At 51.2% G+C, this 12,978-nt stretch overlaps 1 protein-coding gene across 2 annotated transcripts in view; it reads right to left on the reverse strand.

Moving 5' to 3' along the window:
* Positions 1 to 5,050, reverse strand: part of KY (kyphoscoliosis peptidase) — a 46,550-nt gene extending 41,500 nt beyond the window's left edge. The window contains exons 1-2 of one of the 2 annotated variants that reach the window (XM_045857448.1): positions 4,865 to 5,050; positions 1,671 to 1,712 (exon numbers count right to left, since the gene is read on the reverse strand). In XM_045857448.1, coding sequence (XP_045713404.1) covers positions 1,671 to 1,712; positions 4,865 to 5,000 — 178 coding nt within the window. In that variant the 5' untranslated portion in view covers positions 5,001 to 5,050. Of the gene's footprint in view, positions 1 to 1,655; positions 1,713 to 4,864 lie in introns of both variants that reach the window. The other variant, XM_045857447.1, reaches the window with a different exon arrangement.
* Positions 5,051 to 12,978: the final 7,928 nt, after the last annotated feature.

The following is a 12,978-nucleotide window of genomic DNA, read 5'->3' on the forward strand; positions in this document are numbered from 1 at the left end:
ACTCTTCAGCCCTGCATGTACTTGAAACTCTTAGTTTTTGTAAGAATTACTTTAGCCATCCTCTTTATTGGCTGGCACATTATGCTAAGACCTACTTCAGGTCTTTTAAAAGACTCTTGTAAGAGTTACCATGTCACTCTGTGTTTTGTTGTATTTTTCCACCAAACTTCCCCCAAACCAGAAACCCTGGAGATGATAAAAAGAGGATGAATTCAGTGTATTTCAATGCTCTCCTGATGAAATAATATGCCTGAGGAGACATAAGATGAATTGCAGACACCCAGGCAAGGTAAGAGGGCTTCAATGAACCAAGATGCTACATTTCTTTCCTCTACTGTGGCCCACTTGTCCATGTGCACACTGGCCAGGCCCACATGCCTGTGTGAGCTATCCATTTCTGTGTCCAACAGGTCTCCGGAGGTCCAAGTCTTATGTAATTCTCATGAGCCTGCAGCACAGTTTCACTAACTTTGGCGTCTGCTTCCATAGAGCTAGAGCGGGTGCACTCCCATCCGATGGCTCCATAGCAAGGTTAAAGAAGCCATCCCACCCTCGCATGCTCATCAGCTGGGTCTCAGAGGGGTGGCCTCTAGGAGGTATGTCTTAAGAACGACTTGTCCCCATGCACAGGGCAGAGGACACACAATAGTCATGCTGTTCACCTCCAAGAGGCTGAGACTCAACTGCAGCAAATGGCATTACCATCACAATAATTTTAATGTAACCTTGAAAGGCCAGGGGTTCTTGATTGTATTGTCCACTGTTTCACCCCCAACAACTACAACGCTGCCTGGCACTGAGTAAGCATTCAGACCTTTACTGAGACAATGAATGAACGAATGAATTTACTTTGAGAACTCCATCCTTTCCTTTTGTTACTGTTAGAAGGATGGCAGAGCACAACTCTTTGGTCTTGTTCAATTGTGGTTCTGTGTCCCCATTTGTGGAGCGCCATGGAGGGCAGTTCCTTCACATTGGCTTTGGATGAGTCAGTCATCTGACCCAGGGCCTGATGAGCCCCCTACTGGGGCTCTGTGAGTGGATATCTGACTCTTATTAGAATTCTCACACACCCACAGTGCAGTTACTCTGATGTTTCTTCCTAGAGGTGGGGCTAATGAATTTCTCAAGGGCATAGAATAAGGCCCAGTATAGTTGGTCCATGCATAGAATTCCCAGGAAATCCTGGGCCTGCAGGGAGAAAGGCAACTGGCTACAGAGAGAGGAGGCTTTGGAAGCTGACTGCTCTCAGATTTTATGGTGTTCTGAGTTCACCCCAGGCCTCAAGTAATAGTGACTCAAGGCAGGATGCTATATCCTCTCCATTCAAAAAAATTTCCAAAAGATGGATGCCTTGCATGACAGGAACAGCTCCACCTCCATGGGGACACACCCAAACCTCACATCCCACACGAACAGGAAGGTACAAAAGCTTATGGCACTGCCCCCACTCCAGCCTCCAGGAAATCGGGGGACCTGAAGTCAGGGAACACTTTCCTGGGTCACAGTGGCCCCAGAGGCCGGCTCAGTCGCAAGCAGCCACTTCTGTGTGGTTAGGTGACTAGAGCCAGTCTTCAAACAAGTGAAACCCAATGCATCCAGTCATTTCTCAACATATTGAATTGCAGAGATGAAAAAAAAGGAAGAGAATTTACCATCCAAGCAGTTACCTTCTAATTTCTGCCAGTTCCGTATTCCATTTGCGACCCCTCCTGTGAAATAACAAGGAGTGGCGTGAGGCTCTCTGTGGTGTGGAGACCCAGGCCTGGCAAATGATGCACTAGCTGCCTAGGTCTCTAGGTTAAAGTGGGGCTGGTGGAACTTGGCTGTCCTGGGACCCGAGGGAGGCTGCCCATCAATGAGATGCACTTGGGAGCATGAATGAAGCCCTCAACATTTAAAACATTTTTTAAAATATTAAAAGAGTAGTTTTCAAGGTGGTAGGGTTGATTATCAGGATCATCCAGGAAGAATTTTCACAGTACAGGGCCCATTTTTCACTTCCATGTCTCCATTGCATAAATATGGAGGGATTGTTGTTGAAGATGTTTGCCATTCATTTTGCCTGCCTATTTCTGTACATGCTGAATCTCCCACTTTAGAGTTTTGATGTGGGGTGAGAGTGGGCAAAGACTGCCTATCCCTGTGGGAATGGAAAGTGATGATTTTCTGCTTTCCCAGCCTCCCTTGCAGCTAGAGCATGGACACGTGTGGCCTGGGAATGATCAGTCAGTGGCATCTGTGTCCAATTTTGTCTTGGGACCTGGTGAGGCAACAGGGAAGGGAATGAAAGCTCTCTATCTGGTGGCAGTTGGAAGTGGTGGCTGCAAGGTCAAGTTCCTGGCACAGAGCTGGAATGCATTCTGGCCGTGGAAACAGCTGCAAAAAAATCAAGTTCCTGGTGCAAAAGGAGCACATAATGCTCCTTGGTGGCAGCTCTGCTGCACAGCTCATGGTGCTGTTCCCAGATGTGCAGCCTCAGGCCTGTTCTCCAGCTCTCTCAGCCACGCCCAAACCCCTCCTTTCAGCAGAGCCCTCTGCAGCCAGTGTCTGGGACCACCTACCACCTGGAACCCTCACACACACACTTTTGGAGTGGAATGCACATGGCACATAGTCTCTGGGGATAAAACCTAAAACAATAAGCTCTTTCAGACTTGGTGCAGGCGCCTTTATACCACCTGGTCCACAGCTGGAAGAATACCTGAGAGGACTTGAAGGCCTCCAGGCACATTTTTGAGAAGCACTGCTTTGGTGGAATGACTGGGAAGATGCTAGGGCCCTAGAGGAAAAGGGAGAGGACACCTGTTGGCCTTGCAGCCCAAATCCCTGGTGCCACGCTCCTTGCCTCCTGTCCCTTTGATACTTTTCTGTCACAAGGACACAGCAGAAAGCCACCTAGTCACTTTTTCACTCAGTCCAATGCATGGTGACAGTACCTCAGCTCAGGCCCACCTTTGCAGAGCTGAGGACCTAGAGTGGGGAGAAAATAGGAGGAGATGCCTGGAAGTGGGCATGGGTGACTTTAGGATCTTGTGCACCAACAAGAGGCCTTGGAACAAACTAATCGTACTCAGCATTTCCCCTCCTTAGGCTGCATAGGCTTGCAAGCTGGCTTAGCCAGGGGTCTCCTAGACATCACCACTGCCCAGCACAGGCCTTGGCTCTGGTACACGCTCCCTCTTCTCTGCTCCTGTGCAGAACTGTCCGACTGAATATGTGACACAGGTCTCTCCACTGACATAGGGTCTGGACAAAACATCTGTTAGGAAACTTTTTGGAGAAAAATAATAGAAAGGGCTCAGCAAGCAGGGTCTACTTTCCCTGACTCACATCAAGTACATTGATCAGGAGTCATGTGGGGTTTGTGGGAGCCATTTGATACCTTCTGGAACAGTGCTGATCCCAGGCATTTCTGGGGCTTCTCCGTGTTCTTCAGCCTTTCTTGCTAGTGACAGAGACTTTAGGAGAGATGTGATCAGAGCGGGAGATGGAAGTGAGGACTCATGATCTGACCCAGAGCTGGGCCTCACGGGGGCCCTCTGGCTGTGCCGCACACAGTGGGAGGCTTTCTGGACTGCGCCGTGTGTAGTAGGAGCAGTCTCAGTGGCCTCTGCCAATTTCCTCATTACAAATACCCTGGGTGGGCATTTCCCCTTCTTCCAGGAGCAGCTCTGAGAACTGAAGAACCAACCAATGCAAACAACTGTTGGCCCTCAAATTCCTCCTGAGACTGGGGTACCTGTCAACATTCTCAGCTCTCTAGAACCTATTTTTTCCCTGCTTGTCTCTCCACGGGGTCACCAGGAGCTATGGGGCAGTTCCAGCCCATGTGGTGGTGGGGACAAAGCCATCCATGGCATCATTGCTTCAGTGTGGCAGGTGGAAGGTGGATGTTCAATGTGCAAGGGGGTTCTGGGGACAGAAGAGCCAAGACAGACTTTGAGGAGCTCAGGAGCTGGAGGGGAGGCTGGAGGCAGAAGCCATTTTACTGTGCAGGCTGCTGAGCACCATTCTCAAAGCACGAGCGCACAGTCAGCCTAGTGCATGCGCACTCCACTCTGCCCGGGGTTCCCGAAGGCTTCCTCCTGGACCCAGGACTCAGAGGTTTCCAGACATCTGAGGGGCTTAGTTAACAATTATTATGCGTTTCTACCCTCTTCACGTTGTGTCTCTCCTCTTCTCCGGAGTATACAGAGGCCTAGGATCTGCTTTCCACAATCATTCTGTAAACAGTCGCTTTATTTTACCAGTCTACACTTTACCAGAAAGTCTGAAGGAAAGGAAAACTAATAGCAAAGTTAAGGTGGGAAGAACGGATTTCAAGCCTAACCCTATCCAAGCCTGTGTGCCCTTTACACCCGTTATGCCTTCTGTAGAAAAGCAGGGGAGGGCTCCAGAAAGGGAAACTGAGGCTGCTAGTTGTGCAAGGGCAGGACGGGAGCGTCCCATCTTCAAGTCTGACTCAGCACACAGATTTCCTTGGGGACCCTGCACCCTGCACTACCCTGCGGGAAGCAGGCTTTGGCCACCCAGAGGTAGGTCTGAGGCTCTGGGCCCCTTCTTTCAGAGCATCTTCCAACCCAAACTGCACCTTTCAGAGAGTAGTTAGAGGAAACTGGCAGCTGGGTTTGAGGGTAGCACCTACAGGCCGGCGCGGGGAGTTAACTCAGGGCAATCACCCGGCTGCGCGTTGCCAAGGGACGCCAGAGCCACAGCGTCGAGGTGCAGGTAGCCATGGGGAGAGGGTTGGTGTCGCTGACCTGGATCTGGGGCGGGTGGGGCGCCCCCCCCGGCGGGTGGGCCCTGGGGAGAAGAGGCCGAGGTGTCGGGGCCTCCGGGGGTCGGGCTGGGCGCGGATTACCTCCTCTGCGCTGCGGCAGTGCGCCCGGGTCCGCCTGCCGGTCCGAGTGCGCGCCTTGCGCAGCGCGCCCCTTCTCCGAGTGCACGATCAGCAGCATGTCTATGGACACGGCGTTGCTGTCTTTCTTCAGCGCCATGGTGCCACCTCGCTCCCCGCCAGCGCGCCGCGGCCGCTCGCAAGCCTGCCTGCGCTGCAAATGGCCCCGTGCGCGCCGCTGTCCGGCGCGGGAGACGGCGAGGGCGCGGGAGAGGGCGCTCCCCTGCCACCGAGCCGCTGTGCGCCGCGTTTCGCTGACTCTGCCAAACACGCCATTAGCGCCCGCCTGGGAGGGCGCTCCCCTAATGAAGCAGCTCTAAGTCACCTTTGAAAGGAAATCCCCGGCTGAGCCCAGACCTGCACCGAGGCCACGGGCCCCAGAGCCTCCTGCCCTGCGCCCCTGCCTGCTGCCCCCAGCGTTGGAAGCACTTGTCCTGGACTTCAGGATTGTCCTCTGCTTCTTGGCGCACCCCATCTCTGCCGTCTCCAGGGGGGAGGGGGTTCCCCGAGAAGGCCCGTAGCAGACCTTCTCCGAAAGCCATGGCAAATACAGAATCGCACAGTGCTGTCAACAGTGAGAGCCAGTTCAGGCAGGGAAAGGAAAAACAATAAGAAGGCTCCAGATTGACTTGAAAGCTGTGGAGAAAATGGCCAACTTTTGGCCGTGGCCCTACTCTGTCCTGGGTGGGTTTTGGAGGTTGACAGTTCCCTCTCTAAGAAGGAAATGGATAGGATCTCAGAGTGAGAACCTCTTCACGATTACTGCCCACAAGAATTTGGACACATGCCCACTGGGCATCAACTTGACAGTCCTCTCTGGCCGGAAGTGAAAAACCTTAACATCTCTGTTCTTTCTAGAAGCCCGGTTCCTGTCCGGTGAGGAAGGGGGAGGGGAGTGGAGGAGGCTGGGGCACAGGGAGCAGCCTGCCTGCTGTGGTCAGGGAGCTGGACCTGAGAGTTCTTCTATTTTTAGTGGGGTCTGGCCTGCCCAGCCAACGGCAGCAGGGCCTTTGGCTCTAGGTCTCAGGAGTGTTTACAGTGGCATCTGCCAGTTAGCCCCTGCCATGGGGGGCCCACCCCACCTGAGCCAGTTCCCTAACTTAAATTTCCACCATTAATAAATGCCAAGCTCATGGAGGCCTTTGCTCTAAAGTCCTTTGCACCTTGGAATTTTGTGACCCCGCTTTGTGGCATGGTCCCTGAGAACCCCCTCATCTCCCTTGGAGGCAGACTGTATTGCACAGGCCCAGGTTGCAGTCCCAGCTCCACTGCTCACTGCCTGTGTGACCTTGGACAAGCCATCTCCCCTCCACTGTCTCCCCCACATCACATGTATAATGCAAATAAATTCTCACATTCTTACCTCATTTTAAGGGTGAGGAAAGGGACAGGTAAAGTGACATGTCAGTGATGAAGCTGGGATGCACAGAGCTGTACCCTCAGACTCTGAAGATCTCTCCCCTCTGACTGTAGCACACAGTTTGGCTGCCCATTAAGGCGGCTGCCTCATTGCATCACCACCACCCCCTTGCCCACTGGGCATCTGAGGAAAGGAAAGGTCATTGGCTTCTGACACTGTTGAACTGGAGCCCCTAGATCCTCGAGAGCTGAGCAGAGGGACCAGTGGAGGGGGGTGACTCCTAAGGCAGGTTTCATCACGCAGTGAGTCCTGTCCTCTCCTGTCCTGCCTGCATTAGTGCACTCACACTTGCTGCTCTCTAGATAGCTGGGAATGTACCGTAAGAACTATGGATTATTCAAAGCTGCTGGGGTCTTGGAGGTTGCTCAGGCAGCTCTCTCGTCCCAGCGTACCCCCCATCTGAGCTGGGACGGTGTGGCCTACTTCCTTCGAAGGTGCAGATCCCAACGGAAGCTCCTGTGTAGCACATCTCCTTACTGGAAGTGGGGAGGGCAGGAACGCTGAAGCCCCTTTACCTGAAACTTGTGTTGGCATCGTCTCACACATACACCCCCACTTCAGAGTGTCTTACTGGGGATCTAGCTCACCATGACAGCCCCTCACAGGGCTGCCTTGGGAGGAGGGGACCTGGTGGGGGGTTGCCAACCAGGGGCTTCTTCAAGTGCCTGAAAACAGATCCTTTGGAGCAGAGCATCTTATCTGTGACATATGGACATTTTGGGCCAAATACTCTTTGTTGTAGGGGGATATCCTATGCATTGTAACTGCATCCCTGAGATCTACCTACTAGATGTCAGTAAGAACCACTTCCTGGTTGTGACAACCCAGAATGTCTCCATATGTTGACATATGCTTCTGAGAGACAAAAATGCAGTGAGAACATTGCTTGGGAGCAAATCCATGAAATGGTGGGGGGGGGGGGGTTGTTGCCTTAATTGCTCTGGGAGACGCTGCTGCTTCTGGATCCCAAAGCTGCTCAGAACCTGGAGCCACTCCCTAAGGCTCCCTCCCATGGCCCTCAGTCCAGCAGCTGGCTTCTTGGGTCTACAGAGTGCTCCCTTCCAGGAGCATGGGCACAAGGATGAAATGCTCTCCTCACTCCCCTCTCCTCCTATCCCTGGTCTTTGTTGACCCATCCCTTCATCCATGGTACCTGAGGAGGAGATAGCACAGGGAGGGTGATGTGGTGGAGGGCATATGGATGTATCCCAAAAGAGAGGAGAAGCAGGACGGAAGACTGAGGCTATGAGGTGTAATTCAGAGAGTGTACCCTTCTGCTCAGCTGCCCCCGTCCCAAATTGTTCCCATGACCACTGGGACAAGGAACAGACCCTCCATCTGCGAATCGTATCTTGAGCTTCTACAGACACACGTCTTCCTCTTTTCCTGAGCAACCCATACATGCTGCAGCCACAGCCATGTCCACCAGTCCCCACCCACATCTGGCCTCTCCACTTCTTGACTTTGCTCAGTATACTTAAGCTTCTCCATCTGGACAGCATCTCAAACAATCTGGGATTCAAGAACGCCTGAATTTTGACCTAGTTAATCTATTTCTTTGTCTTAGGATCTGATAAACAAGGGGATATCTGCATTCTCGGGAAGAATCTTAATTATTTTATTCACAACGAGCTGGAAACTTGAGGGCACCAAAGGACAAAGAGTGGTCAAGATGGCTGTACTGTTGCCTTTATCCTCCATCACAGGTGATGGTGATGGTTAGGAGCATCTAGTTGTCATTCACACTGGCTCCACCCTTTTGCTTAGAGATGGGGTTCTGAGCCCGGAGCTGACTTTGCATCCTGGAGATGGGCAGTGGGCAACAGGGGGAGGCTTGCTCCTAGTAGATGATGCCCTCACCAGAGAGGGTGTGTTCTGATTCACATTATTGTTTTTCCTCCAAAATAGGAGCTCTTCAGGGACCAACAGACACCACTCTTTCACCTCCCCAGAGATCCCAACAGGCAGGTTTCTCTGGGCCCCACAGAGACACGATAGGCACGCCAGTACATGAGAGGCTTTCAGCAGGCAGTTTGTAAACATGGAGTGCTTTTCTCCATTGGTGCTGTGGGGTAGGGGCACACCAAGAGTGGGACCAGATCCTGGTCTCTCAATGCCCTCACATCCCCTGAGATGGGCAGACACCTTTCCCAGAAACCTGTTTGACAGCTGGTATAGACTTCTCGTGGTCTCTTGAGAAACCTGGCTCAGCTTCCTTCCTCTTCTGAGCCTTTGCTGTCACCAATTCCTGGAAGACCTTGTCGGATCTGGCAACTACAGTGTAGCCATTCTTCGAGGCCCGATACCGCCCTCACCTCCACCCTGAAGACCTCCTGGTCACCAAGTTCTTAGAGCTCCTGGGCATGCTTACTCTCTGGAGTGCTCGCTTTTTGATCATCCCAAAAGTTAATAAGACTTGGAAGATTATCCCAGCTCTGTTCCTATGCTCATTAAATTTAGAAAGCCTGTCAATTCCCACTGGGGCAGTTATGCCAGGCAACTGTATGTTTCCAGACTCCACCTCCTAGTAGGGTGACCTTGGGCAATGGACTTAACCTCCCTGAGCTTCTGTTTTCTTCATCTGTCAAATGGGGGAGAGTGTTGCTAGGATTAAATAAAATAAAGCATTGAGCTATAACTTTGTTAAAGGTATAGTAGCTTCTTCCCATATCTTGGCCAGACCTCTGTGAGGCTCCTGCTCTGAGGATGGTCACATTGATGTGGTTCCGCAGTTGGAGAAGGGGGACAGAAGAAACTGGAGACATCTGTGATTTTCTCGTGGAGCAGGAAGTTGCCTTCCCTTTTGTGTCACTCTCATGTCCCTTCCTGCCATCACAGAGATACTCACTGAGCCACAGAATCCATCCCTGGCAGGACCGACACCAGACTTGTGCAGCAGCACCCTCTGCAGCAGAATTGACGGCTTGGCACAGCCATCTCTTCCTCTTGCCCCACTGCACTCTGTGAATAAAGGAATGTGCTTCTGGACTACCTCCACGTTGTATACAAGAAAACTGAGGCTTAGAGGCCTCCAGTGACCTATCCAAAAGCCCACAGGTATCTCATAGGCAGCAGGTGACACCCTAACTCTTGACAACTTACCTTGCATGCCTCTAAAGCTCATGTGCTGGGCCCCCTCCCCCATGACCATCACATGCTTGTGAGCTGAGGCTGCTTAGCATCTTGGTCCAGGGTAGAGCAGCCACCATCCTGCAGGGAAGATGGTCTTAATGGTCATGATAACACACCTCAAGGCAGAAGCCTAATATCTTTGCTGAGACTCTTGGAAAAAGTCTTTGAGCTCAAGCCCTGAGCTGGATCTTTGGGGACAGATTTCCTAGGCTCTGTTGCATGAGTGGTAGCAGTGGCCAGTAGTCACAAGTTGGTGGTCAGATGCATCCGGCAGCCTTCAGGACCAGTGAGGTCATCCTGCTAGGGAAGCAGAGGGAGGCAGATGTCTGCCATGTTCAAAGCTCTGACAAGGAATTATATGCTGCCATAGGCTCAGCATTCAGCAGTGAGGTCAGTTAAACCATAAGGAGGGCTCTCTAATCCTGCTTGGTTTGCCACCAAGATGCTGTCCAGCCCAGGCAGCAACTTATTCTTGTGCTCCTGCTATGTGCAATGACATTATGATGAAATGGCAGAGTAAGCACAGAGGAGGGGCACCTGTCCTCCTAGACAGGAGGGCCCAGGAAGGCTACTAGGTGGAGCTGACATCTAAACAATGACCTTGGGGGTGAACGGGTAAGAGAGAACCATGGAAGAAGGGCGAGGGCTTTCCAGGCAGAGGAGCAGCCTTGGGGAAGAGGGGCAGGGTGGGGGTGTGCTGGAAGTGAGAGAGAAGATGACATGTTTCAAGAAGTGAGAGCAGGATGGTCTGGTGGATGCTATGGCACAAGTAGAAGGGGTCAGAGGGGAGCCAGAGAGCCATCAGGGCCATTTTGAGGCTGTGGGTGGGGCTGCCGGCCTCAACAGTGATGGGGGTCTTTGTCAGCAGGGACAGAAGAGCAGAGAGAGTTCATGAGGGGGAATGATAGTCAAACACCACACATGCTGGGTGAGAGAAAGGGCATCTGGGAGTGTGGCACCAGGTGCCTAGACCACGTGGGGAACTGGGCTCAGAGTGAGAACACAGGCAGTGCCAGGTGCTGGTCAGAGCAGGCAGGCGAGTTGGAGGGCAGACCCGGCTCAGGGCTTGGGGGCAGGTGACTGCTCTGGGTGAGCAGAGCCCTGGCGCTCCCCGGGGGCCAGTGAAACAGGCCCTCTGTCAAACTCAGGCTTATTATTGAGAATTTAGAAGGGTGAAAACTATGTAAGGAAGAAAACGAAACCACCAGATCCCACCATCTAGAGACAACTACTACTGTTAAACATTTCATTATTTAGCATCTCCTTCTTTTACAAGATACATGTATAATAAATGGGTGTATGTTTGTGTATATATATGTGTGTGTGTATTTACTTAAAAAATAAAGTTGTGATCATACCATATACAGTTTGGTATCATAATTTTTTCCACCTAACATGTGTAATCAATAGTTTACAAAAAACTCTTCAAAACCCAACTTAAAAGGCTGCCTCATCGCCCATTGTATCGACATGCTGCATTCACATTGTCTACTTGCTTGTTGTTGGGCTTTCATTTTGATTTGTGTTTTCCACTTTTACAAATAATGTGCTGACCGGTATCTGTGTGCTCACACCTTTGACCACACATCTGGTTATCTCTTTAGAGTAGGTTCCGGGAAGTAAACTTAGTCCAAGGTTATGACTATTTTACGGCTGGATGTGCTTACACACCTAATGTCAGGTTGCTGTTCAAAATGATTGTGCCTGCTTTCAACCTCACTGGCTGCACATGCCACCTTCCCCACACACCATCACCAACACTGAATGCTTTCAATATGTGCTGTTATTATTGTATGCTTTGCCACAATATCATTGTTGCATTGTAGCTCTTTCAAATTTTTATTTTTATCTCTACTGAGATTGAACAATCTTTTTCTTCACCTAAATCTACGTGTGTGTGCCTGTGGGTGTGTGCATGTGTGCGGTGATTTTTTGGCATTCATATTCTTAGTTCCCACTTCTTACTGGAATGTCACCAACACTTAAATGTTAGTTTGAAAAAAGATTACTCTTTCAAACTACTTCAGACCATGTTAAGCTTTTTTGAGGGCCAGGTTGTGGACTCCCTCTTCCCTGAAGGCCCCCACTTCCCCACACCTAGGGTGCCTTCTACGTGTGTAGTAAACAAGAGGTGCTTGATTAATGTTTGAATCAAATTGGACAGAACGAATGCTCTGAGACAGCCAAGACTTCTCCCTTTAGCCTGGAGGTATAACAGCCCTCCACAGATTTGGAACAAACGCTCTTCTGTCTTTCTCTCAGGCCTTCAGGGAGCGGAGGAGTAGGAGGTTAAATGAGGACAAGCAGCTCCAAAGGCCCCTTCCTCCGCTGCTGACAGAGCCATCTGGAGCACAAATCTGGGGAGAGCTTGGTTCTGACAGCCATGCTCAGTCCCACCCCAGCCAGGAGTCAGAGCTGCGACTTTTCTGTTAAACACAATTTCCGTCCTCAACCCTTCCATATGTCTCTCCCTGATTGGCCCGTCAGCCATTCCCCGCTTCAGGATTTCTGTCCACAACACCTTCATTGACTTTGTCTATTTTTTTGTCCCTCACTTATTTCAACCACCCTCTTCTTGCATAGAATGATGCACACATGTGCTTGGTGCTATATTCCAAATTCCAGGTGGTTTGAGTTTGGGAGTCGTTCTACTCTATGGCATTCTTGGCCTTTTCCTGTGGATGGAGATGATGAAAATCAATTTATCTCTCACCACCACTTCCAAAATATCTCAGGCCATGCCAAGAGAGGTATCCAGTGGCACATGAAAGCCCATGGAGAGATTACCTCTTTAGCTTCGCCAAGTGTTTATTGCAGCTATTGAAGTGCCCCTTGCATAGTCCTCGATCCACCACTCTCTCTCCAATGGAAACAAAGAGTCCTTATGCCCACAGTGTGCTCTAGAGTTTGTTCTCTGACAGTCACTTACTTCTGTAGAGAATTCTGCATTTTTATGTCCATGAACTCATGCAGTCCTTACCATAGCCCAAGGCTGGGCACATGCCTTTGTGCCCATTTTATTGACAAAGCAACAGAAGGTCAAGAAGTTGATTCACACAGTTTTTCCCGTGCATCAACACTGGCTCCTTAGATGGACCCAGTTCTGGCACCAAGCCTACAGCATACTTACCATTCTGCATGTTTTAGTGAAAAGGGGCACAATGGCTCTTCCAGGTGTAGGCTGAGATTGGGGTGGGCCACTTGCAGGGCCCAGGGCCGGGCTCAGAGTGATGCATGTCCCCTGGGAGATAGCCCTCACACCTGGCTCAGGGCAGGTTGTCTAATGAGATGGCGAGTTGGCCACAGAAAAGGCTTTGGAGCCAAAACATGGATGAAGTCAGAACAGCCTTTCTGATCATTCCCATAGACCCCTGGGGACTGCCAGGAGGGGATTGGTGCCCATCTGCCCCCCCCCAGGACAGGCCCAGTGGCCTGGATCTCGGGGAGCACAGGGAGCCAGTCTTTCATGTCAGGGTAGGCTGTGCCTTGCCTGTTCCTGGGGCAGAGCCTCTAATAGGAACCATGG

This window comes from Phyllostomus hastatus, unplaced genomic scaffold (assembly GCF_019186645.2).
Source record: "Phyllostomus hastatus isolate PE091 unplaced genomic scaffold, TTU_PhHast_1.1 phas_scaffold_129, whole genome shotgun sequence".
Taxonomy (NCBI): domain Eukaryota; kingdom Metazoa; phylum Chordata; class Mammalia; order Chiroptera; family Phyllostomidae; genus Phyllostomus; species Phyllostomus hastatus.